This window comes from Neovison vison, chromosome 12 (genome assembly GCF_020171115.1).
Source record: "Neovison vison isolate M4711 chromosome 12, ASM_NN_V1, whole genome shotgun sequence".
Lineage (NCBI taxonomy): Eukaryota > Metazoa > Chordata > Mammalia > Carnivora > Mustelidae > Neogale > Neogale vison.
In genome coordinates, this window is record NC_058102.1 from 51,035,455 (window position 1) to 51,061,642 (window position 26,188).

The window sequence follows — 26,188 nt, forward strand, 5'->3', positions numbered from 1 at the left end:
TGAATACACTTTTAAGCCTCGATCCCACATAGGAATGACTGAATCAGATTTTTTTTTAAGTGGTAAAGGTTGAGAACTGTAAAATCAGTCATAAAATATGTGGAATACTGAGGGATGATTCAAACAATCTGACTTACTATTGTATGTATACACATTCATTTTTTTTGAATTCGTACATACCATTGGAAACTGCATCAACCCATAAAAATAACTCATACGCCCATTATGTTTTTCCATTTTAAGCTTGTAATAGCAATAACGACCTTAGCAAAAGACATTTCCTTGGAATTAATGGCTGGCTGGGAGGCAGAGCCAAGGGCCACTGGTTCCTCCCAGCTGGTCATTAATCCTCAGGAAATGCCTGCACCTCCATCATTATTGCTAAAGCACCATTACAGAAAATTCTCACAGTTCCAATATATGGAAATTTGAGGCTATTTTGCAAGCCCACAGTATTCATGTTAGTTAATAGGCCACCACTGAGCACAGAGGACGTAATTATCAAAACGACAGAAGGAAAAATATTGTTCTCCTAGGTCTGTAAGATTATAGGAAATTGGGACTAGCCTTATGGGAAGAAGTATATTTGATGCTAGGAGACATTAATTTAAAGGGATATTTGGAATCCTTCTTTTAGAGTTAATAAAAGACACAGTATCCATTCCCGTTACTTGGTTAAAAAATATTTTTTAAAACAGGTACAAATTAAGGTTATATGAATCTTTATTTTCTCTCAAGCTGATCAAAGAGAATCAGGCCAGAAAGACTGTTTATGAACACAAGTTATTATATTCAACTAGTGAAGTTTAGGGAAATGCATACAGTTGAAAACAAATTTCTTTCTTTTTAAGTCTTACTTAAAAATTTGTACACATCCCATTAAATATTATATAGCAAACATTTGTTCTAGACTTTATTACCCCAACAGGGTTTTTTTTCTTACCTTGGCTAGAGGCTTAGCACATGCAAACAAGCATCTAATAACTGAAGATCAAAATGATAAATACAGTGTTGGTGTTCTGAGGTATAGTTTTCAATTCTCAAAAAAAAAAAAAAAAGAAAAAAAGGGGGAAAAAAAGCGCAACAATAAAAAACCCCACAGAAACCCACAGATTTACTGGTTTCTAGGCTAAGATGAAAATTAGGTGTTTTTAGGTCTATTCATTCCCTCCTTTAAATAAACAGGGCCCAACAAATGGCTTCAAAGTAGGGAATTAATCCAAAAATCACACCCAAAACAGTCTATAAATCTTTTCAATGTGTTATTGTAACAAACTACAAATGTTGGATATGATGCTTTACATGTAATGAAATTCACTGCAGATTCTCACTGTGTATTACAAATACTTACCCAGTTCTAGAGCTAAAGAGACCTGCTATGGGGGTAAATTGGGCCCCCACCCCCAAAAAATGTTGAAGTCCCCGTGTATCTATGAATGTGCCCTTATTTGGAAATAGAGTCTTCACAAATGTAACTGAGTGAAGATGAGGTCTTTTGGGCAGGCCCTAATCCAATATGACTGGAGTCCTTTCTAGAGAAGAGGAGATGTATAGACACATGATGGGAAGAACATCATGAGATGACAGAGGGAGAGACTGGAGTGATGCAGGCCAAGGAACATCCAGAGCTACCAGCGACCCAGACGCCAAGGAAAAGGCAACGGAACAGATTCTCCTCGCGCCTTCAGAGAGAGCATGTTCCTGCCAAGACCTTGATTTCAGACTTTTGGTTTCCAGGACTGTTAGAGAATAAATAACTGTCACACTAAGGCACCCAAGTCCATGGTGTTTTGTGACAGCAGCCCCCGGAAACAATGACAGGATCCGAAGGAAGAGGTTCATCAGAAGAAATGTCAACATTACAAATGAAAACCAAGAAAGACAGGTAGGGTGACAGGAAACTGCTCCCTATAGTGGAAAAGCAGTGGAACTAGAAATCAGGAAGCCTGGTTCTTGTCCTAGCTGATGAGGTTGAATGACCTTGAACTGGACACTGCATTGTTCTCAACTTGCATTTTGTCACCTGCAGAATATGAGAGAATTCAACTACAGAATCTCTCCACTAAGTCTAGGGTTACTGTGGGGTACATCAAGCACCAAACAGACCAACAATTCCATATCTACTCCCCTCCTCCTCCATCACTATTTTGGCTAAGCTTGGATGAGACCTCAGTGACAGACAACAGGATATAGAAATGTAAGCTTTCCTTCACCACTTCCATGGCCACAACAGCAGTGTGACCACATTTATTTGGATCAAGTAAGGCCTAAGGGTGTTTGCTATGGAAGTCATAGCAGCCTGTTCTGACATTCTTTTTAATATTTTTCTTTAATATATATTTTTTTTCTGAACTTCTGAGATTCTCAAAATGTCTCCAGCTGATTTAAAAGTAAGCTTTGGTTTAAATAACTGTTATCACCAAAAATAAAGAAGGTTACTCATAAATCATGAGGTTTTAAAGTGACAGTAGGTGGGGCACCTGGGTGGCTCAGTGGGTTAAGCCGCTGCCTTCAGCTCAGGTCATGATCTCAGTGTCCTGGGATCGAGCCCCAAATCGGGCTCTCTGCTCAGCAGGGAGCCTGCTTCCCTTCCTCTCTCTCTGCCTGCCTCTCTGCCTACTTGCGATCTCTGTCTGTTCAATAAATAAAATCTTAAAAAATAAAATAAAATAAAGTGACAGTAGGAGAAGGATTAGTCCAAAGAGGAAAAGAAGTGCTTTATATGCCATAGCATAGCTGGGACTTAGGCTTTGATAGAACAGAGGTATCAAATATGTTAACCTTGTTCTCCAAAAGGACCCATGGTGATCAGATTCACAACCTGTTGCTCACTGGTTATGTCCAAACATCATCATCATCACCATAAATGTGGTCACCATATCAAACACTCAGATTCCAGGAGGGACCAGTAGAATACGACAGACCTTTGTTGTCACCCAATGTTAATACTCAACATTTGAACTACTTGTAAATCCAGTGTTTCTCAGACAGGAGCACAAGACTGATATATTTAGCTGGTGAGGGAGCTTGGCCATCTGCCAATGTGTGTACCTCAGCACAACTTTGCTCTGTGTGTGTGTGTGTGTGTGTGAGAGAGAGAGAGAGAGAGAGGGATTGCGTGTGTATGACAGAGAGTTGCGATTTTTTTTTTTTTTTAATCGGGAAACCTAATGTTACCGCGTTATTCTCAAATGGGGATATTCCTACAGGTCTCAAGCTAATAAGAGTCTATTGCAGTTCGTCCTAGAGACCGGCCCAGATCGCCAAAGTACAATTAACAGCACATTTCCCCAAAGAATATCTGTTCTCGTGGACATTCAAAATCTGTGTGAAATGGATTTCTAGAGGGAGAAAAGTATTTCTCCACAACTTCAGGACTCTGGACACATGTTTCAGTATATCCCAAGAGGGCAAACAGGTACTCAAATCAGCCTGTTGTTGTATGTGGCCTCAGGAAAAGCAGGTGTGTTACCCTATGAGGCCAACTCTTTTGCTTCCTGGCCTCTGAAATTGGCAGAACTCTTAACATCATACAAAAGCTTAAGTTACTCCAGGCAAATAGTTAGCTGTGTGCCAAGCCCACCTATGATTTTGGCTGGGCCAACCAGCCCTTTCTAATGAGGGAATGTGAAAGAGGAACTACACAGCCACAGATAGGAACCAGGGGCCAGATTTCCACTCTGCCTTCCTACAGCCACAAAAGGCTTTTGCGTGCTTAGAAGAGAAGACGCTTAATGTCTGTCATCACAGGAGATGTCGAAAACTCATCCAACCTACAGTCTTAGAATACTTCTGGAGGTCATACATGAATTACACAGGTGGTAAAACTGTAGAGAACTTAATACCCACTGATACACACGCATGTGAGTACAATAAGCATAAGAATATGGGAATATGAAAGGTGGATTGTGTTCATGCAATATCCTAGCTTTCTTCTGTGCTACAGCTTTACAAAACACCACCACGGAGAGGCAACGGGGCAAAGTGTATGAGGGACTGTTGCATATAATTTCTTACTGCTGCAAAGGAATTTACAGTGATAGGAGTTAACAAGAACGATAATGTTACATTTGCTGGAATTTGGAGTAGAGGAGAAAGGGAGAAAGTAAGAGAGTCTAATTTTTCTCTCTGCCAGAGAAAGGGCAAGAAAGAAACTTTGATATTTAAAAAAATATGAATGCATGAGGTTCTCAAAAGGGGCCTTTCTAGTTTGATGTTATTCCTATCTAGGAATTTGGAAACAATGTGGAGGGCCTTCCTTTTGATCTTTTTTTAGGGGAGAAGAAGAGAGGTCACTAAAATCCAAACCATGTTGGGAGAAGACAACATATCTCTACATAGGTACCCCATCAGCCTTTTTTCATACTGAATACTTTCAAGTGTCACAATATTCCACACAGTTTACCAATTTTGTATTAAGTTAAAAGTCATTCATCCCTTTAGAGATTTTACTATGACTCACGAGCATGGGAAGCTGTGCACTGTAGACCAGTGTGATCATCTTCTGTAGATTAATTGGAGTCTGGAACTGTATTCCCTCACATCTGCCTCAGCTTTCCCTATGGATTTTAATCAGGGAAATAATGCTATACTGGTGTTCTCCAATTTGGATTTTTCTACTTGAGGTCCAGAGAAAGACAGGAAAAGCAACTAAATTTATTGAGCACTCACTATGTGCCAAGCACTGTGTATTGAGCTGCCTAGACCAGGAAGGGTGGGACCCGTGTGTGGTGAGGGTACAGGCGCATGCCCCAGACATGACATCACACTACCGCTCTGCCCACTCAGAATCACTGGCTTAGGAGGCCAAAAACGATTACATGATTCAGTGGCTAAGGTCACAGACAGCCATGGAGGAAAGGGCCCCAGGAAAGCAGCATCTATAAATCCCAAATGGACAGCTGGATCGTTGTGGCTAGTTTGACTGGAATACACAAACACGGAACATAATCAACAGGGATGTTTCACCAAAATCCACTCTCTGCTACCCAAACTTGAGTTCTTTTAGCCCTGTAATTAAACATAAAGCCAAGCTGAATTGAGGCAATAAAACAAAAAATGAGTATGATACAAATAAGGGGGAAAACTGCTTCTAGAAACATTAACTGTATATCCAGTAGATTTTTTTAAAGAAGATAACAATGGAAATATTCATTTGAATATCACTGTGTCCACTCTACTTTCTTTTCCCCCAAGTTTAACTCTCTTGGACGACCCTCAGAGCAGAAGCACTTGGCAGTCCTACTGGTTTCCCCCAACACCACATCCTCAGCTCTCCACAGACTGACCTCCCCCCATAGCCTGCATCTCTACAGAAACGGGTTGTCATCTACTGCCTGGGATCACTGCAACCTCCAAGGTCACTTCCACTGTAAGGGATGCTCCGTGTCCCAAAATTTCCCTTCTCATTCAGGTGTGTTTTGAGCATGCCATTCTTCTGTTTGGAACTCCGCAGTGACTACCTGAGGAGACACGGATCTATAATCCTCTCCTTAAATGTCCATCACTTGAGACACCTTCCTTGCTCGTCCACTTTTCCTGGGTCGCTTTACCCCTTTAGTCACACACTTTGATCCCCTGGCTGGCCCCCCTCTGAACCTCACCCAACACTGCTGTTGACTCACTCACTCTGCACACAAGTAGAATCGTATCCTGTTGGAACTGTTTTAATATATGTCATTATACTTCTGAACATTGTCCATGTTAGCCTACCAACCAAAAGAGCAGATGAAAATGGAAACAGAAAAAGAACAAATGCCTCCTAATTGTTACGTAGGACAAGGGCGAGGATGAAGATGGTGACTTGAGTTTTAAAAGTTTGGAGTAGAGGAGAAAGGGAGAAAGTAAGGGAGTCTAATTTTTCTCTCTGCCAGAGGGGTGCCTGGGTGGCTCAGTGGGTTAAGCCCCTGCCTTCGGGTCAAGTCATGCTCTCAGGGTCCTAGGATCGAGCCCCTCATCAGAGCTCAGCGGGGAGCCTGCCTCCGCCCCCCCCCAACCAATCTCTCTTCCTACTTGCGATATCTCTCTGTCAAATAAATAAATAAAATCTTTAAAAATAAATAAATAAATAAGGTATATAAACAATAAGCAATTTCATTCCCCCTATTATAAAGCATTAAATTTTAATTGCCAATTATCTTTACTGCAATCACCTTATGACTGTATGGTGCTTTGTGACCCTTACATTACTTCTTTCCATTATTCTAACCACAACCCAGAGAGGAAGCCTCAGGAGATACGATACTTGTCATCCCCATCTTGCATCTGAGGAAACAGGCTCCAGGGTGTTAAGTGACTTATCCAAGGACATAGAGTTACAAATTCATTAACTCAGGAAGCAAGCCCAATAGACCGTCCATGGCAAACCTAGCCTTCCATCGACAATACCATCTGAAGTCTCATTTAGAGCCAAGATTCGCAGTTTAGAAACACAAGACAAAGTCAGAAAAATCTGGGAATGTTACCATGGGAAAGAAAAAGCTGCCTTCATAAATGCTCGCAGGTTTTAACACTAATGATACAAGGTACTATATTTTGTGCATTTGCTAGGAGCTGGACACTTTGGCTAAAACTGCAAAGGAGGGAGCATGAGCTGTGTTTTACAAAAGAAGACACTGAGGCTCAGAGAAGCAATGGCAACTTCAGGCTGGTAAGGGCTAAGGCCCAGACTCAAACCCAGATCTGAAGTGTGTCCACTTTTACTGCCCTAAGCGAGAAGAATTATTTTGAAGAGAGACATACCAGCTGTTCTCTATCACCAAGAAGAACAACACAAAAGGAAATGGACTGAGAACCATACAAGGAGAAATTTAGGTTGAATATAAGACCCTCCTGTGACAGGCGGGTGTTTAAATTTGCACACCATGACCAAGGGTACTCACAACATCTTTCTAGACAGCTTTTTCTCACATACAAAGAGATTTTCTACCAAAGATAGTTTTGAGAGCATAAGTAGATCAATAGAAATATTTTCTCAGGCTCAAAAATTTTATAGAAAGATAAAACCTCAAAATAAGACACCTAAATTTTCACTCTGATTTTAAAAGTTGTGCTTGCCTTACGGATATAAAATGTCAGCTTCTCAAATGGGGGACACTAAATTTTTATGGGAACATAATTACTTAAAAGAATCGGAAGTAACAATGATGAACACATACCACATTTTAAGAATCCTGGGCAGAAAACTCCTTTTTTCGGGGGGGGAAAAAAAAACATTCAGTCACAAGGAATTCTTCATACTGTGACTTGACCATGTATGGCCAAACCCTCTCCAACTATACAATCAAGCTGAACATCCTCCTAATCCCATAATGTACATGATGAATATAAAAGCTCACTCACTCCATCATAGCAGGAAACAATGTGGTACTTACTGTATGGTCAGAATTAGCTCTCTGTGAATACTCAGGAATGCTTAAGAGGTAGATAATAGAGCAGTTTTGTTCCCATAGGTGTTAACGACTGAAAAGAGTCCCAGTTGATATCCACTGAGATTAGTGATTTAATGGCAAAGCAGATTAAGATTATGTGTTAGACTAAGTCACCGTTTTATTGTTTAGAAAATTACAGATTTTAAATCTGTAATTTAAAATTTACAGATTTTCGTCTTGTATTCAACCTAAGTTTAAAACAGATTTTAAATGGTTTTTGTGTAGCTCATTTATTGTCTGAACAGGATGTTATAAAGCAACACACAAAGTCCTAAGCCTGACTGATTCATGGATAAATTCGCATGTCGTAAGCTACCCCCGGAAGAAGAGAATTACTGATAAAAAACAAAACAAAACAAAACAAAAACAACACACAAGATCTACCAGTGCCTTGGTTTGATAGCCTGGAAATGAACACATTGTACACAGCAAATCCAAACAGAACGTCATTAAACTCTATTCCACTGCAATGCAAGGAATGCAAAGGGGATGAATTAGAGTTGAGAATGAGTTGGCTTTCACCCACCGCACATAGGAATTATATGGTCCAAAGACAAGAAAGGGGAATAAAGAATGTAAAATCAAACTTTACTTACACTTAAACAAGACATTTAAAATTTGGGGTGCTTGGGTGGCTCAGTTGGTAAGTGTCTGCCTGAGGCTCAGGTTGTGATCCCAACGTCCTAGGATGAAGCCCCATATTGGGTTTCCTGCTCAGCAGGAAGCCTTCTTTCCCTCTTCTAGTCTCCCTACTTGTGTTCCCTCTCTCACTGTCAAATAAATAAATAAAATCTTAAAAAAATTTTTTTTTTTAATTTACTGAGAACACAGAATGAAAATGCTATAGGATGGACAGTATTATCACACATTGGCTTTCCATTCTTTCTGATAAACCCATAAGGTGTGCACCCATCATCAGGGGCGACGCAGGGGGGCATGGAGACGGTCATGTGCATACTGTCCAACTCCATCAAATGAGAGATGCTTCAGCCATTTCCATTAAGGAGTTTGGAGAACATTCAAGTTGGGTCCTCTAAGAGAATAGCGACAATAAAGAAAACGTAGGGATGGAGATCCTAGAATAAGGAAATGATACTGTAGGATTAGCCTCTGACACGCACTGGTATCTGTCTTCCCTGACCTCAGAATCATTTGGAACAGTGAATGATAAAAGACGGCAGAACAAATGCTCCTTTAGCGAACATTATCAGCTATCATCTTATGATTCCCTGTTCCTAAACAGGGTAATTCCCTCACCTCCCTGGGCTTTGGTGGTTCCCGTAATAGTGTGCTCCCTCAAGACTGAAAATTTCTGGGGGCGCCTGGATGGCTCAGTGGATTAAGCCTCTGCCTTCGGCTCAGGTCATGATCTCAGGGTCCTGAGATCAAGCCCGCATCAGGCTCTCTGCTCAGCAGGAGGCCTGCTTCCCTCTCTCTCTCTGCCTGCCTCTCTGCCTACTTGTGATCTCCCTCTGTCAAATAAAGAAAATTAAAAAAAAAAAAAAAAGGTTGCCCTAACTTGATCCAACTTATTAAAAAAAAAAAAAAAGACTGAAAATTTCTGGATCGTCTGGAAACTCGTCAGGCCTGCACTTCCTTTATTGGTAATGTTAATGCTTAAACTTCCAAGTCAGGCCACATTGCTACCTTTGTTATCCCGACTGTTGAGTCCTCACCCCTTTGGTGGTATAAAACCTACTGTATTAGATCCCTTGCTTTACGTGGGGTGCTTTAAAATGTCCCTGAAAGGAGTCAAAGATACAAAAAAATTATTGCCTGATGTTCCTCTCTTGTTTATTTTCATGTGAACACTAAAAATTAGGAGTGAATGATAGGGGAAATGCAATTGAAGTAAGTTTTTGTGGAAGAAAACTTAGCGACTATCTGAGAAGACTACTCTGTGAGGTTCTGTCAACAAAGCTTTCTTCTGTTTTTCTGATGGTCCAAAGCTGTGACAAAAATTCTCTGGAGGTACAGGGCTGGCGTGTCTATTTTGGAAAGCAGAATGCTATTTGCAGGAGCGAGGGAATGGAAAGATGAATACAGGGCAAGGCATTCGGTCTGTATCGGGCCCAGGTGATAGTGGCTCACAGCTTACTTCTTCAGTGGAAGGGCAAAAGCTGGAATTTGAAATTATTACAAACACTGCCTTGATGCCTATGGTTTGGGCTTTTAAGCCCTTTGTGTCCTCTTTGAAAATACAGACCATCAGATTCAAAAAAAAATTTAAAAAGACAAAGCATGCGATTCAAATCTACATTCATACCAGAAAACAAACATTCAAAGCCCACACTTTATACATAGTAAAGAAATGCTGTCATTCTATTCAGCCAACATTTATTAAGTCTTGCTTCAGGCCTGAAATTATACTAATAATCAACAGTGATGATCTACAGACTGCCTGCCCCACGGTGAATAAAGTTTTTCGGTGGCTTCTCATTGAATTTTTACAATTCCTATGCAATGAAAACTATTACGACCCTTTGCTCCAGACACAAAAAGACCAGAGCTGGTGGCCATGAGCAGCTTGCCTTGCTAAGCGGCTAACTGACCACAGGCGGGTTGAGCTCTTAATCGTTTGCTGACTTTCCTCCTAGGTCCTAGGTGCTGAAGGTAAAAGGATAAATGTGATATGCTTTCCACTTTCAAGAGTCATTTTTTAAATACAAAGGGTAGCAGTATCCAGAAATATTAAGGAGTGCAATTCATCGTTTTGACACCAGGTGATTTTAAAGTTATCTGATTAAACAAATTATCAGCATGAACAAAGAGGAAAAAAAATAGAGCAATGTGTGTTGAGGCCGTGGCCCAAAAGAATTATCCTGATCTTTCTAATTCCCTGTCCTTCTTTCTTGGTACCAGTATCTGGCAAGTTTTTTTAAAGATTTATTTATTTATTAAAGATTTATTTATTTATTTACTTATTTGACAGAGAGAGGAAACACAAACAGGGGCAGTGGGAGAGGGAGAAGCAGGCTTCCTGCTGCGCTGGGAGCCCAATGCGGGACTCGATCCCAGGACCCTGGGGCCATGACCTGAGCTGAAGGTAGACGCTTAACAAATGAGCCACCCAGGAACCCTCGCAATTTAATACCTATCTTTTTATAACTCTACTAACCAGATGAAATTTGACTCACTGTTTTGATAGATCAAATGTGTGTATATTTGATATTAACCTGGATTTTGGCCATGGTGATAAGGAAAGAATGTAACTTCAGCCCACTTATACAGCTAATTCATAGATAATATGTATAGCTATATTCAAATAATGACATAGAGTGTCATCAGGATTTGGAAAACAGCAAAATCATGTCTATGGAAGGATTGTTAAATTCTGAAGAGCTCAAAATACTTGAAAACTGGAATTTAATTTAGCTTCTCAGCATCTGCAACACAGAGGAGTATCTAAGGGGCTGACACCAGGTTCTCCTCTTTGGTTCTCCAGAAGGTAAGTGCCCCAAAGGCAGCCCCCATCTATCCTGTTGGGCTGGGTAACCCCAGGACCCAGCACAAGGGCTTGATCCATTGCACTGTCAGAGACTTGAGTAAAATGTTCAGATAAACGGAAAACTGCAAAATCAGAGGGTCTTGCCATTGCAGCCTTAGGGTTTACGTGGTCTAGCCAAGCAAGAGAGAAGTAAACCAACAAGCAAATGAACGAAAACAGTGTCCAAAACAGTCCGGTTAAGCATCTGACTCTTGATTTGGGCTCAGGGTCATGAGATTAAGTCCTGCGCTGGGCTCTGTGCTGAGTGCGGAGCCCACTTAAGATTCTCTCTCTCCCTCTCTACCCGCTCCACCCAGCCCAAAAACAAAAAAAAATGAAACACGGTCTCTAAGCAACTTCTTGTGTGTCTGTGTTGTCCATCTTACATGCTTAGGCTTCTGCAGGATCCTCTGTTCAAAGAGACAAAAGTGCATTTTCTGGGTGAATGGATTGAAACCCCAGCACAAAATAATGACAAATCTTCCCTTCCCTTGGTCCTACAGCGAGGATTAACTATATGATCATTGCACACCCAAACAGGACTCTCTGATGAGGTGCTCTCCCTCTTCCTGAATTCCATGAACTATCATTCCACAATGTAATGTAAGAGTAAGTCTAATGTAAGACTTCTGAATCTGAACAGGGGGCAAAAGCCTGTTAACCCAAGCCTGATTTGCAGCCACTCATCAATATGGACGAAACATAATTTTTAAAAAGAGACCTTTGCTTCCCATAGCATCCTAAAAAAAGGCAGCATACTTCTGAAGTTGCATTTAGTAGAGGAATAAATAAAGCATGAGTGAAAAACAAATTTCAGGGTCATAACTACAGTGGATTACTCCTGAGGATGGAGTCTGGGTAACCTGGGTCTAGCAATCAACAGATAATCTGAAAACCTTATGTCTGCCATTACTCCCTGCCTCTTTCCCCAGCCAAGTCTTTTACCAGAGATGAACCCCCTCCCTGTTTCTGGCTCTGCCCCCCATCTGGTGGAGGTGCTAATGAGTAGTGAAATGGCCAAAGGGCAGGGTGGGGTGGGGGATGAGGAGTGCCTTTGGGGGGTGTGGAGAGGTGGGGGTGGAGGGAAGGCTGGGGAAACAAAGCAAAGAAGGAGACAGGAGGCTGGATCATCTACAGACTCCCTGGGTAACAGAGCTGGGTGCCGCAGTAAAGGTTCTTGTGTTTTACAGCCCTCCATGCTTAAGAGCCACTGGCTGCAGAGAGAATATTCCTGTTCGGTACTGAACCAGGAGAAAAAGCATGGGTAAACTGAGCAACCTGTCCGAATGTTTCCAGCTCATCAGAACACAGAAGTCCTGATTTCAGTCCGAAGTAGGCAAAGGAGGCTCGATTCAATCCCACCAAATGGAAATTATGCCAAAAATGGTGAAATATTTGTGTCTGATATTGAAGTGTTCAGAATAAGGAATTCCTGGATTAAACAAAAAACAAAAAACAAAAAACAACCAATTTGAAATAAATCCAGATACCACCCTTAAAAACGGAACAAAAATGTTTTCTTGAAGTGTGGTGTAGTTTCACCTATGTTGCCTGGTAAAAAAAATACACACACACACACACACACACACACACAGAGCATATTAACTGCATTTATATACATCATGAGAATTTCTAATATGCCACCCATAAGTTCTCAATTTGGGGTAAGCATGGGTAAATATGCGTATGGTGATATGGATAAAGTTTTAAGCACCTCTGTCATAGAATTCCATATTCTTTTTTTTTTTTTTTTTTTAAAGATTTTATTTATTTATTTGACAGAGAGAAATCACAAGTAGATGGAGAGGCAGGCAGAGAGAGAGAGAGGGAAGCAGGCTCCCTGCTGAGCAGAGAGCCCGATGCGGGACTCGATCCCAGGACCCTGAGATCATGACCTGAGCTGAAGGCAGTGGCTTAACCCACTGAGCCACCCAGGCACCCTAGAATTCCATATTCTTTGAATTGCATAACACCTGACATTTTATTAGAGTGGAGTTGAGATAATGGTCTTAGACAGGATTTGGCCGAGCTGATTATTTTGCGTAGCGAGATAGGACATTTATCGGAACTAATTCCTGTCTATAATTTGCCACTCAATCAAGCGTTCTATTATAGTCTGCTAAGACCACACAGTTTTCGTGGAACTGTGGCAGACCCCGAGGTCCATGCTGTACGGCCCTGAACAGTCAGGATCTGGTAAAAGTTGGCCAGGCCAGACTGAGCCGGATGACAAAACAGGACAGGTTATCAACCTTTTCCTTAAAGACTTCGTTTAATAGTATAATTAAGGATAGCATTCCAGGGACGCCTGGGTGGCGCAGTTGGTTGGACGACTGCCTTCGGCTCAGGGCGTGATCCTGGAGTCCCGGGATCGAGTCCCACATCAGGCTCCCAGCTCCATGGGGAGTCTGCTTCGCTCTCTGACCTTCTCCTCGCTCATGCTCTCTCTCACTGTCTCTCTCAAATAAATAAATAAAATCTTTAAAAAAAAAAAAAAAAAAAGGATAGCATTCCAACATTCAATCAAATAAAAAAAGATATTAATCTTGAATCAAAATATGAATGATCAAATCCAATTCTTGATTCATTTCTTAGTATTTTTATATTTAATCTTGCATTTTTAAAGTGTGATTTTTAGTAAATTTTCCAGTAAACTATTAAAAGAGAAAGTTTAATCACTTTTGTCCCACAGAGTTCTGTTAGGATTTGCGAAGTACTCCATTTTTATCAGAAAATATGGCAAAGTGGATGGCTTCAGAAAACATGGCTTACCAAATTTAAACACATTATATGCATCGGAAGACTCATGTTTGAGTTACTGAGCATACAGCAGAGAACCACGTGCTTTCAGGAGAACATCTCCACTTTTAAATGCATGTTATTACGACAAGTTTCCCGGGGAAAATGGTTTCACCTCCCCACACTCCATTAGCGGCTCTTGATGTCATATCAAAGTCATTTCTTCCTCTCCGACTCCCATAAAAAGTTACAATTATCTGCAATATGCATTATTAGCTATTTCTTTCTAAACTTCAAAGTTATACTTCAGTTTAAACAAAGCAAGTGTTAAATTACAAATGACTAAAAGTTAAAAAAGAAAAGGGAGGGGGGGACAAACATCTGGAGGGGAAAAGTCATGGAAATGAAAACCTAATGTTTGAACTTCAACATCAGATTCCCAGGTTCCTCGATGCACTAATGCTTGGGAGCTTTAGAAGAAATCCAAAGAGTTTCAATCAGTCTAGTTTGTAATAGGTTTTATGCTGATTTAATTTCCTGTACTTGATCTTCACATCATCACTTAAGTTTCTAGATGTCTTCAGACTTGAAAAAACAAAAAGCCTTTGTTGTCTATCTAGAATCCTTACATGTCTGACCAACAGCTGAAATTACATCACTTTCCTGTGCATCACAAGCTCTGAAAGACAACTGCCTCCTCAAAAGAGATGGAATGGAAATGCATATTTTTAAACCAGTGCACAGCACACACCCCATTACCAAATAAAGAAAATGAGCAACCCCTCCCCCACCAAAACAGCTGGGCCTCGTTAGTGACCAATCGTGGTTCAGCAAAGGCAGCTAGTCCTTGGTTCAATTTCAAGGTCAATCTCAGCATCTCCAGAGGGCTGGTGGATTGGTTGGTTTTTACCCCTTACAAACCATCAGTTCCTATTGGGAGTATACTCCCCTTCTGTCCTGTTTCCTTTCTCATAAAGATATTCTGAAAACAAAACACCTACAAACACCTTTGTTCCCACTGATTTACTCTTTATTACTCTGTTCTTGCCTCTTTTCTAGTAGCACTAGTTGCTTCCCTCAGCAACATCTGGATGAAGCCTTCCACCCTCCGGGTTCCCACCTTCTTGAGCCTTCACTCCATTGCCTAAAACTTTTTCCAAATATTTTCCATCACTAACTCTATTCTGGGATGAGCTCCCTTCCTAAGCTAAAACTAAGGAAGGCAAATATTAAATGCCTCGTCTCAACTGGCAGGAGGGCTGAGTAATGGAACTCTATGGAGCCTCCAAGAAACCAGCACGTCTCTGGGCGTGCGTATTCTGACCCACAGGAGGAACCATGCTTTTCAAACTGATGAACTACACATGACGCCAAACCTCGACCGTGAGAAGAAAGGCTTATAAGTGGCTCCGTACAATGCTCCCCTGAATGGAAAATAGACTTAAAATGAACTTCAGGATTATTTATAAGCAGTTCTTAAGCTTGATGATACTCAACTGAGACCCACTAAAGACATAATGACACCACCAAGGGTGTTTGATTAGTTGATGCCTGACTGTCACCTTGCCCCTTGTGTGTGCCTACGGGTACTGTAAGTAAGTAGGGTGTAGGCTGACGGTGGTAACTACATGAAAATGTAGACAGGAATGAGTCGTTGTGTCTAACATTATTTGGGCATTCGCATGTGCTAAGTCTCTTATTAAGCCCTTTGCATGCGTGATCTTATTTAATTCCCACAACAACTCTATGTATGAGAAATGTATCTATCTAACAACTATGAAAAATGTACTGCTCTTGTCACCTTTTTAGAGAGAAGGAAACCCAATCTTTTAAAGGTCACATAATTGGCTCAAGACTCCACGGTTAGTCAAGTGATACGGCACGATCTGCACCCAAGCCATCTGAATCCAGACCCTGAGCTCCCAGCTATGAGACCAGGAGGAAATGGAGGTCCTATTTCTCTCTCCTGCCTTTACATCTTGCCTCCTTCACACCAAAAATTTTTAAAAAGCAGAATTTGGGGAGTCTGGGTGGCTCAGTGGGTTGAGCCTCTGCCTTCGGCTCAGGTCATGATCTCGGGGTCCTGGGATAGAGCCCTACATTGGGCTCTCTGCTCAGCGGGGAGCCTGCTTCCCCCCTCTCTCTCTGCCTGCCTCTCTGCCTACTTGTAATCTCTCTGTCAAATAAATAAAATAAAAATCTTTTAAAAAAATAAAAAGCAGAAGTCCAGACTAGTTCACTGAAATAATAGACCCAAAAACTCTTTCAAACTCAGGAGGCTGGGGAGGGCACAAAAGAGAATAAAGGAAAGAACAGAAGTACTCCTAATCAAAATCCAGTTAATATACTCACTGGATTGGCCAATGATCCATCCCCTTGATGAAGCAAGACTGATGCAAGTTTCTGCCCTACATCTACATGTATACTTTTGGTTAGTCAACTCCTGAGTAGCCTACCATGTGTCAATTCCAGTCACAACAGATGAGAGGGTTCCACGACAGACTTTTTTTCCAGGCCTATTACATGACACTATAAGAGTTATAGGACATCTTTTTAAAAGTGAAAGAACTTTAAAACAAAACAAAACAGCTCAGAAGAATAAAGGGGTGGCAATTTGACTTTGAGGCCATGTACTTAGCAAATCTAGTCAGTTGAAAAATATATCTCTAATACAAGGAAATCGGTGAATGACACTGTTGGAAAGAATTGAACTCACTATGAAGTACAAGCCCATTTCCTATGGAAAATGCAGTAATTTATTTCTTTAGCACCAGCCTTCCAGCACAGAATGCCACTGAACTGAATGTCTGGCCATGAGTGGCTGCAGACTCTACCCAACAGAATATACACAAGCGAAGAGGAAACACACCGTCTAGAAAAAATACACAATTTCCTTTTACTTCCTCTTCTAAGTAGAACAGCTCTTCTTTAGGGACCGAGTCAGGAGGCTGTGACAGTTCACTCACTATACAGTATTTTTCATTCTCACAGCCTGTAAGATTTAGAAATCACCACCGTCAATGGGGATGACCCAGTTATTCCCAGAAAGCAAGGGCCTCCCCGGTGGATGCCTCTCATGGGCTTCTTATCCAGCATGAAGATCAGATACCTGGAATCCATATCTCCAACGAGTAAGAACCCATTAAGGAGGGGCACCTAGGTGGCTCAGTGGGTTAAAGCCTCTGCCTTCGGCTCAGGTCATGACCTCGGGGTCCTGGGATTGAGCCCCTGCAATTCTCAGCAGGGAGCCTGCTTCCTCCTCTCTCTCTGCCTGCCTCTCTGCCTACTTGTGATCTCTGTCTGTCAAATAAATAAAATCTTAAAAAAAAAAAAATCCATTAAGGAAAAAAAAAAAACAAAAAAACACATAGGTCCTTGGCTGAAACTGGCTGTGTAAAGATGAATGGTGGGAAGAAAAGCCATAAAGATAGGTGGGTGTGAACAACCTAAACTTAATAGAAACAGAGAGTAGAATGGTGGTTGCCAAGAGTGGAGTGTGGGGGAAGTGAGGAAGTGTTGGTCAAAGGACACAAATTTTCGGTTATCAAGCCTGGGGATCTAGCATGCTGATTATAGTTAACAACACTGTGTTACATGCTTGAAAGTTGTTAAGAGAGTAGATCTGAAATGGCCTCACCACACAAAAAAGGAAATGGTAATTAGGTGAGGTGACCTTAAACAAATGTTATGGCAGTAATCATTTTGCAATACAGAAGTATCAAATCATATTTCATATTCCTTCAGTCTACACAACATTATATGTCAATGATCTCTCCGTGAAGCTGGGGGATACAAGAGAGGCCACACTCTCACGCCCCCTAACTTTCATTGTCTTGGCTTACAATTCATTTCATTTTAGCAACATTAATCTCGTGACTTCCAAGAACTTATCATTTTCTATAGAAAATATACTCTCATGAGTAAAAGTGAAAATAATTACTCTGAATCTTCCCAGGAAGGAGGCCTTAGGGACAGTGAGCAGAGGCTGCAGGGAGGCAGATTGAAGAATTTTCTAATTCCGAAAGTTCTGAGCTTTCCAAGAAGGAAGAGGCAGCCTTAAGAGGTAGTGAGTTCCCTAACACTAAGGATCTCAAAGCAGTCCAGATGATTACCGCGTGGTGAGTAGATCTGGAGAGAATTCACTTATTGACCAGAAGGTTGAATGAAATGCTCTTACTTTAAGGTTACATTGCAACGCTGAGATGTTTTTAATCAAAGATCATCCCCATTTCCTTGTGCTAAGAAATCTAATCCCAACACATGTTGAGCAGAGGAAAAAAAAAAATACAAGATGAATAAATTAAATGAAAGACAATACCACAGTATAAATAGAAAATGATGTAGAACTCTAGAGGAGAAAGGAATGGCATTCCAACAGGAAAATATAATATAGCAGAGCAGCAAAGACACTTAAAAAAGATGAAGCCTGGGGTGCCTGGGTGGTTCAGTGGGTTAAGCCTCTGCCTTCCACTTCAGTCATGATCTCAGGGTCCTGGGATCGAGCCCCACATCGGGCTCTCTGCTCATTAGGGAGCCTGCTTCCCCCTCTTTCTCTTCCTGCCTCTCTGCCTACTTGTGATCTCTCTCTCTCTCTGTCAAATAAATAAATAAATAAATAAATCTTTAAAAAAAAAAAAAAGGATGAAGCCTGCAGGATAAATCAGGGAAGAGAGAAAAGGAAAGCCAAAGGTCCCATTGCAGAGGATATGTCCTATAGAGGATGCCTTTATCTTTCTTGAGAAATGACTTTATTCATTTTTAAGGTTTTCCTCCTCTGTCAATGGGGCAAACAGATCAGAAGAATGTGGGTAGTGTGGCAGCAAAGGGAACAAGGTGGTAAAATGAGTGAAGCTCCTTGGTGAGCTCTGGATTTCTGGCCTCAAGTTGCTGCAGCATCAGTGTGCCTGTTGATAAAGAGCACCTGCCTAGAAGCCACAGTCATTAACGTCAGTCTGCAGGAATGACCACTAAGGGAAGCAAACATCTGAAACTGAAAACCTGGTTTCCTAAAAAGTCCCTGTAAGAAGGAAAAACACAAGCCACCTCGAAAATGAGATGTGTCCAAAGCAAAGCCATGAAGGAAACAACAAATAAAGAAAGAAAAAGAAAGAGAGAGAAAGAAAGGAAGGAAGGAAGGAAAGAAAGAAAACGTTACAAAGTTATCTCATACACATTTCATCTGAATTTTATCACCATTTCTAATCAACTTCCAAGGTTTCATAATAGCCTTTAACCTTTGTTACTCAACCCACGGAACAAGTCATCTCATTGTTACCCGGGTTTGAAGGAAGAGTGGAGACTCTTTCATGTTGATAAGAGATAGAAAGAGGAGTCACTCCCAGGAAAGAAAAGCATTGTGAGTCAACTCCTGGAGCCTAATGGTAAAGGGCACGAAAATTCGGTGCTTGCCTTAACCCTTTCAAAGACCATAGAACCAGAAGACAGAAATACATGTAATTGATAGAAAATAAAAGTAATCTTCATTTAAAAAAAAAGATAAACAGAAAATTTTCATTACCTTAAAAAAAAAAACAAAAAACAGAAAATATATCTGATTACTCACCCATTTTCTAGGTCTGCCTCTTGGCCGTTTTTCTCCAGTGGCTTCTGCTTTCTGCAAAATGAAAAAGGAAGTCATATTGTTTCCTACCTGACATTATTTATAAGCGCTGCACCAAGGGACACATTCCAAGTAAGACTGTTCTGGTTTGCGATGAGGTATGGAGATTGCTTTAACAATCCCGTTCTCCTTGAAGGCTCATCTTGTGGTCGGAGTAGCTCCTCCTTCCCCAGTGTTTCATGGTATGATGCACAGAGACATCTACTCATCTCTCACCCTCAAACACTCCCCTGGAATGATCTCCTCTGAAATGCATGAAAACGCTTTAAGTAAGCCATTTCGCTTTTATTTCTATCCACAATTTAAAAAAAAAAAAATTACTCCCACATATCCATAATTGTATAAAGGAGTATTTTAGAAAAGTAATGGCTCTTTTTTTTTTTTTTTAAGATTTTATTTATTTATTTATTTGACAGAGAGAAATCACAAGTAGGCAGAGAGGCAGGCAGAGAGAGAGGGGGAAGCAGGCTCCCTGCTGAGCAGAGAGCCCGATGCGGGACTCAATCCCAGGACTCTGAGATCATGACCTGAGCCGAAGGCAGCGGCTTAACCCACTGAGCCACCCAGGCGCCCCGAAAAGTAATGGTTCTTAACTCATTTTCTTTCCGTATCACAGCTAAAGTTACAAAAATTAAAACTGATTTGTTGCTTTATAACTTACAAAGCACTTCCACCTACATTGCTAATCCAAGTTCCAAAGTAGGGAAGAATACATTGGCTTCTGAGTCAAATAAAATGAAACATTTGCATTCTTCTACATAGTTAACTTTTTTGGGGGGCAGTTCCTTGCCAAAAAGTCAAGTGTCAATCAATTCATTGAAACAGAATGAGAGAAGTTGGCAAAATCATCCATGTGTGTCCCTGTGATGCAAACTAGGGGTGCCAAAAACCAGCAATTAATATAAAATGCAGGATTATTACCATTAAGTCCCTACTCAACACAGACCTGACATGAATGTATTTCTAACTACCTTGAGAGTTTGTTTTATTGCTTCAGAGATTTTATCTGGTATTCCAGTTGTTTTTGCCTTTTGAATCAAATTTTAACATCATCTATAAAGTGATTTCCTTATATTTACGACCCCTACTGCAATCCTTAAATACACCAAAACACACATACATACACACAACATACGTCTCTTATAAAAACGCATGATTATACTTCTCAGGAAAAAGAGAAGTTAGTACACACTCTTCTATAGAAGAATTACCCCAAGGCTATATAAACACAAAAATACAGGTAACCTGGGCCAGCGTAACTTGTTTGGCATCGTGCTTTTGTTACCTAAAATTAGCAGCCGGTAGGTGCTTGCTACGGTGATACTAAAATTACCTGTCAAAACTGTCTGCACTGCCAAGTGAGATTCTCCTCTTTCTCTTTTCAATCTGCCTTATAAAAAGAGATGGAGATAGATGATAGATAGATAGATAGACAGACAGACACAAAATAAGCCGCAAGATTCCTCACAAATAGCATCTCCCTGTCCTGGCATGACTACGCAACAGGCCGTAGGAATTAACCCAAGTTCTGTATGATTATGATACCATTAGTTCACATCTATTGAGCACATGTGTTATTTTCATCCTCAATCTTGACAACAGCCTTGTACAGTAGGTATTGATTTAATTTTGCAGGTGAGCTACTAAGTTTTAGAGAAGAGAGGAAGGTCACACACAAAGGCGGTACAAGGCACGCAAGGGAGCCTGGGATTTGAGCCCAGTTCTGTTGGCCTGTAGAGACTGGCTCCCCCCCCACCCCAAGAGTACTACCTCCCCTTATCGTATGTGTATTCACTACCATACGGGAGACATTTCAGTCAACTAAAGTTGGGGCTGACTCAGCTAATCTCCCTGAACAGAAGGAAACCTGGTGGCCTTTAGAAGCTCAGCCTAACGGTCAGATTTGGGCGTCGTGGATCATTTGTCACTTGTGAACGGACTGCACAGAAGAATCGTTTATTGTCGGGGTTAGTGGCACTTGTCTTACTTTTAGTTGTAAGGGCATGAATTAAATTAAATGGAAGCCAGGAGTGCCCAGTGAATCACACCCTCTTTCTGAATGCTGTCATAGGGAGAGGGAGTGGTCTAAAGAGAAACAGAGACTCTACTTTGGAAAGCTTGGACTCAAATCCTGGCTCTGCCATTTTAGCTTTATGACTTTGGGCAGGTCTCTTGAGAACCTTAATTTGGTTTCATGTATGAAATGAAGATAATGCCTCCTGGGAGGAGCCAAGTGCCCACCATAAATGAGCTGCTTACTAAGTGCTCTCTCACCCCCAACAAGGTGGAACTCTTCAAGGGACAGTTTTCCTTCTAGTTAGTCCGATCTCCAAGAATTCAGTCAATGCTAATATTCCTTTACACCCATCTGTCACCTTTCCAACGAAGCTTTTAAGAAACCCTTGGGCTAGTACATAGTGAGTTCTAGGAGTACAAAATTCCCTAATACAGAAACAGTGTCTAATTTAATCCCTGGGATCAACTGTGAGATTGCAGTTTATCCAGCAGTAAATTACACAAACATGGAAGATAGAAATCCTTTTTAATGGGCACAGGGATGGTGGGTGGGGTTAAGAGAAGGCAGCTATTGACCTTCAGGGCTAAGAGGGCCACACCAAGCTTCCTTGGTTCATTTGTTATGTTTCAGGGGCCACTAAGGGATCCGGGCATATCTAAAATCTGCTACAGAGAAGGTTGTTTTCTAAAAGGGTTTCGCTGCATTTCAAAGTCAGAGAAAGCAAATCTCTTCAAGAGAAAGCCCTGCAAATAAGAGGAGTTTAAAATGAGCATCTCATTGACAAAAAGCCCATTCAAAAATAAAATTCGCACCATTAACTAAAGGGCAAAATATCACAATTATCACTTGGACTTGTTAAAAGCAAACTCACTCCTTGGTCTCTAGGCCAGTGTTATATGTAAACTGAAACCCTGTTCGGAGTCTACATCTAGGAGAAACACATTAGCTGTGCTGTGTGGTGTCGCTCTGGGAGGTTTTCATTGTTCTTTAAACCCACATTATTTAATCATTCTGATCAAACTTCACAAAGGCTGCAAAACAAGTTAGGATTTTACTTTGTAAACCAGCAGAGATCCAGGGTTTTTATACGGAGAAAAGCACTGGCTTTAACTTTTTCCCCTGTGTTTAATGCTCTTCAGAATATTACTTTTCAATAGGAGAAAAACAAAACATTTCAGGGGCTCGTTTTGCTTTTAATACATCAACATATACGATGTTGTGGGAGTATATATTTGGTTTCCCTTCTCCAGAGTGGAATTTGGTTCTATACGACTAACCCATGTATAACTGAGACAGTAACTTGTTCTCAGTATTTAGAGTTTCTGGGGGTGGAGGGGTAAGGGGAGGGAAAAGAGGCTGTGAATTCTGCATTTGTAAAAACTGAAATTTCAGACTATGGCCACACGGTTTTACGATTTACCACATCATATCTTGTTAAAAGTGTTACTTATTCTTTGCTTATATTCATGTTTTGCCTTTAAAAAAAAGTTTAGGTTCAGAACTGTTATGTTTAATGGTATAATATGGTTAGAAGCAAGTTCATGAGGGTTGAGAAGAACGTTAAGTGGGAAATGTAATTTTTTCTCTTTCTAAGAAGTCTGGTACTTCAGGCTCTTACATGTACTCCACACACACACACGCGCGCGCGCACAATTAATTGAAAAAGGAAATTCATTTAACAAATGCAACTCTTAAGCTTGGCAACAGTACCTACATTAGCACCTGGTACCTAAGATGTGCTCACACTCTTATTGAATGAAGAAGGAAGGAAAGAGAAACACTGGTGTTTATATATGTCTTATTTCCTTCTTCCCATCAGAATTCTACAGCTTGGCAGCTTTAGCAAGCATTTTGTCTAGACCCCTCACTGAACAAATAAAAAACACTGGATGGGTTCTGATCTCCAAAGACATATAGCCCTGTGAGTTCTGGGGCCCAGAAGTCTGGGGGTATCAGCTGCAGGAGGCACCTATTTCGATTCCCTTTAAAAGCCTGTAGAGAACTTCTCTCCAAAGGGTTTCTTGAAACCTGACTTCTAACATGCCTTTCAGGTTACTGGAGAGAACATAACCTACATTGTAGCAAATATTTTACAAAACATCTGACAGCAGACAGTGTATAGTAGTGGGAAGGTCCTAAGCTTTAGAGTGAGATTTGAATTCAAGGCCTTGGGCCATCATTTTTTAGCGTTGAACATGAGACATGAATCATGGTTTACATCTTGAAATCAGTTTTCTCATCTGTGAAATGAAGACCATAATACCTATGTCAGAGGACTGAGGAGTTAATATTTGCATAAAGTGACTGAGAAAAGCTCCCAGCACCTGGTGGGTACTCAAGTGTAATTTCTTTTCTCCTTCCATATTTTAAAATGTTACCCTTAAAAAGAAAACCTCCTTCAAATAAATAAATAAATTAGTTTAAAAAAAAAAAAAAAAAGAATACCTCTCAATTCTTGACTGATTTTTCTGAGCATTCTCTTACTTAAATAGGACAGCAATTACGTACTCAGTGTCACAAAATGTGAGATCAAGCCAACTGCCCACGTTCCTAAGTAGTGAAGCTGAGACCCAGTGTGATTTTGAGGCCATAAAGGGTCTGTTCTTCTGGGAGATATTTCATAGAAAATAAAGGAGCCATGGGCAGATTCAAAAAAAAGAGAGACAAGAAAAACTTCTAGGGTGAAAATCAAAGGAGTCGTTAAAAGTAAAACATTTCCAGGTTTCCTATAAAGACATGGAGAATTGCTGAGATTGGAAACCAAAAGAATTATCCAATTCTGACTTCTTGGTCAAATTTAGATAGCTACTAATTTTTGTTACTTTAATGCTCTCATCACATTTTATATACTGTGATAATGCATGAAAACCTTAACTCCCTCACCCCAAATCAATCAGTGCCTCAGCACACAGATGGGGGGTAGCGGGGTGGGAAAGCTAGAAAAATATCTGGGCAGAGTACCTTATTTTGTTTTCAGGTATCTTTACAGATACGTTTTTAAGATTAAGACCTGTAGACAACAGCATATGGAGCGAACTATTCAACGTCTAGAAAGTCACATTTTATTTCTTCCAGCTGTCCTTTTAAACATACAAACAGGCAAATCAATGCGCACTGGCATCAAAACCAACTGGAATCATCGATCAGGCTAAGCACTGGGTACTTCTCATTTTACTTGATTGATCATCCAGCTCTGTGGGGTTCTAAATGTTAAGTGCAACCATTTTCACTCTTCAAGAGAAGTTGCAAGTTTGCCATCACTCCATACAAGTGAATTCTATCGTTCATTGTAGTTCATGCTAGTTTCAGCCAAGGAAGCCCTTATTGTCAACTCTCATGTCATTATTTACACATGCCTGTCTTCAACTAGACAAACATTAACTTAAAGCCAAGGCCAAAATGACAGGAAGAGCTATTTTCAAAGTTTAAGACTTTCCTCCTATCAACCATCATGCTACCTTTTCTGTGATCAGAAGAATCAATAGCTATGAGACAGGAGTTCACGGGGGTTACCTTCTGAGCAAGGTACCCCCCATATCACCCTGAAGAAAAGACAGTGACTATATTATTCCTCTAGAAATCAATCAGAAGATGCCATTCAAAACTGTTCAGGGTCCTAAAACAACAGAAAACAAAGCCCTAGCCTAAACTAGAATCACTTTTCAACCTGTTTTTCCTGAGTAGAACAAAAATTCATAACTGGAAGTTTTAGGATCTAGGATAGTGAAGTTCATTGTTCTACGCTTGTGCCAAGCTAAGTGGTTCCAAGGTGAGCTCTGAAAACCACAGAGGGTGAGCTGACAAGATAGGCTGGAATGGCTTTAACAGACATAAAAATCTCTTCAGCCTCCATCTAATTGATACTCAAGAAAGAACTAAAACACGATTGAATGCCAGTCTGGTATGTTCTACCTCCTTAGCGGAGTGGTTAAGTCTTGACTCTGAGATAAAAATAGGCCAGGGTTGTGGGTCAGTCAAAGCAATGAGGAGCTCTGGATGGTGAGTTCAGAAGAGTGATAGCTTCCAGAAAATTAGAACTATGGGTCCCTTGAAGTAAAGTTACTTCATGAAAGAATCCAAATGTTTTTGAATTGCCCATATTTGGATCGTAATCTGTGATGACTCAAAGGCTTTGCCAGGTAGAATTTACTGATGCATTAAGGTTTGGTCCTCCATGGCAAATGAAGTGGAATAAAAGAAAAAGAGTCAATTGCTTAGGTAAATCAGCATAAAATATCAAGATAATGGAGACAACACTTGGGTTTTATTTAATTCCACCCATTTGGATACATGTGTCTAACTCAGATAGGGCCCTGAATCCCAGTGGAAATTACCATTCAAACACACAGGAATCAAACAAAATCCTACTACTCACACAGAAACCATAGGCTGGAACTGTATGACAATTTCCAACACCCATCCTTCCGTGACTTACGTAACAATGATGCCTTTGGTTACTCTCTTCAGTTGGGCCTATTAAATTCTTTAAAAAATCTCGTCCTCACTCAACATCCATGCTCTAACATTTCTCTGAAACGATGAATAAAGCCTACATTCTCTCATCATAAAATACCTGTGCTAGTAATTATTTATGAAAAATCAACCACATTTCTAAGAATGCAGTTAGAAAAAAGCACAAATCTGCCTTTATAGGGTCCAATCAACACCAGATCTTCTTTGTACAAGCAAATGGAAGATACAGATCGAATGTTTACTTGAGCACATTACTTGAAGTGTACATACTTTATGTAGATATTTTACTTCTGCACCTTGCTCTCTAGCTCTGGTTATTCAACCTCAAGTCAAAAGAAGTTCAGGGGTGCCTGGGTGGCTCAGCGGGTTAAGCCTCTGCCTTGGGCTCAAGTCATGACCTCAGGGTCCTGGAATGGAGCCCT

At 40.7% G+C, this 26,188-nt stretch overlaps 1 protein-coding gene across 1 annotated transcript in view; it reads right to left on the reverse strand.

The window, feature by feature from the left end:
* Nucleotides 1–26,188, reverse strand: part of HMGA2 (high mobility group AT-hook 2) — an 82,008-nt gene that overhangs the window by 49,360 nt on the left and 6,460 nt on the right. Inside the window, exon 3 of the mRNA XM_044228238.1 lies at nucleotides 19,220–19,270. Within this exon, the coding sequence (XP_044084173.1) occupies nucleotides 19,220–19,270 (51 nt within the window). The remainder of the gene's footprint in view (nucleotides 1–19,219; nucleotides 19,271–26,188) is intronic.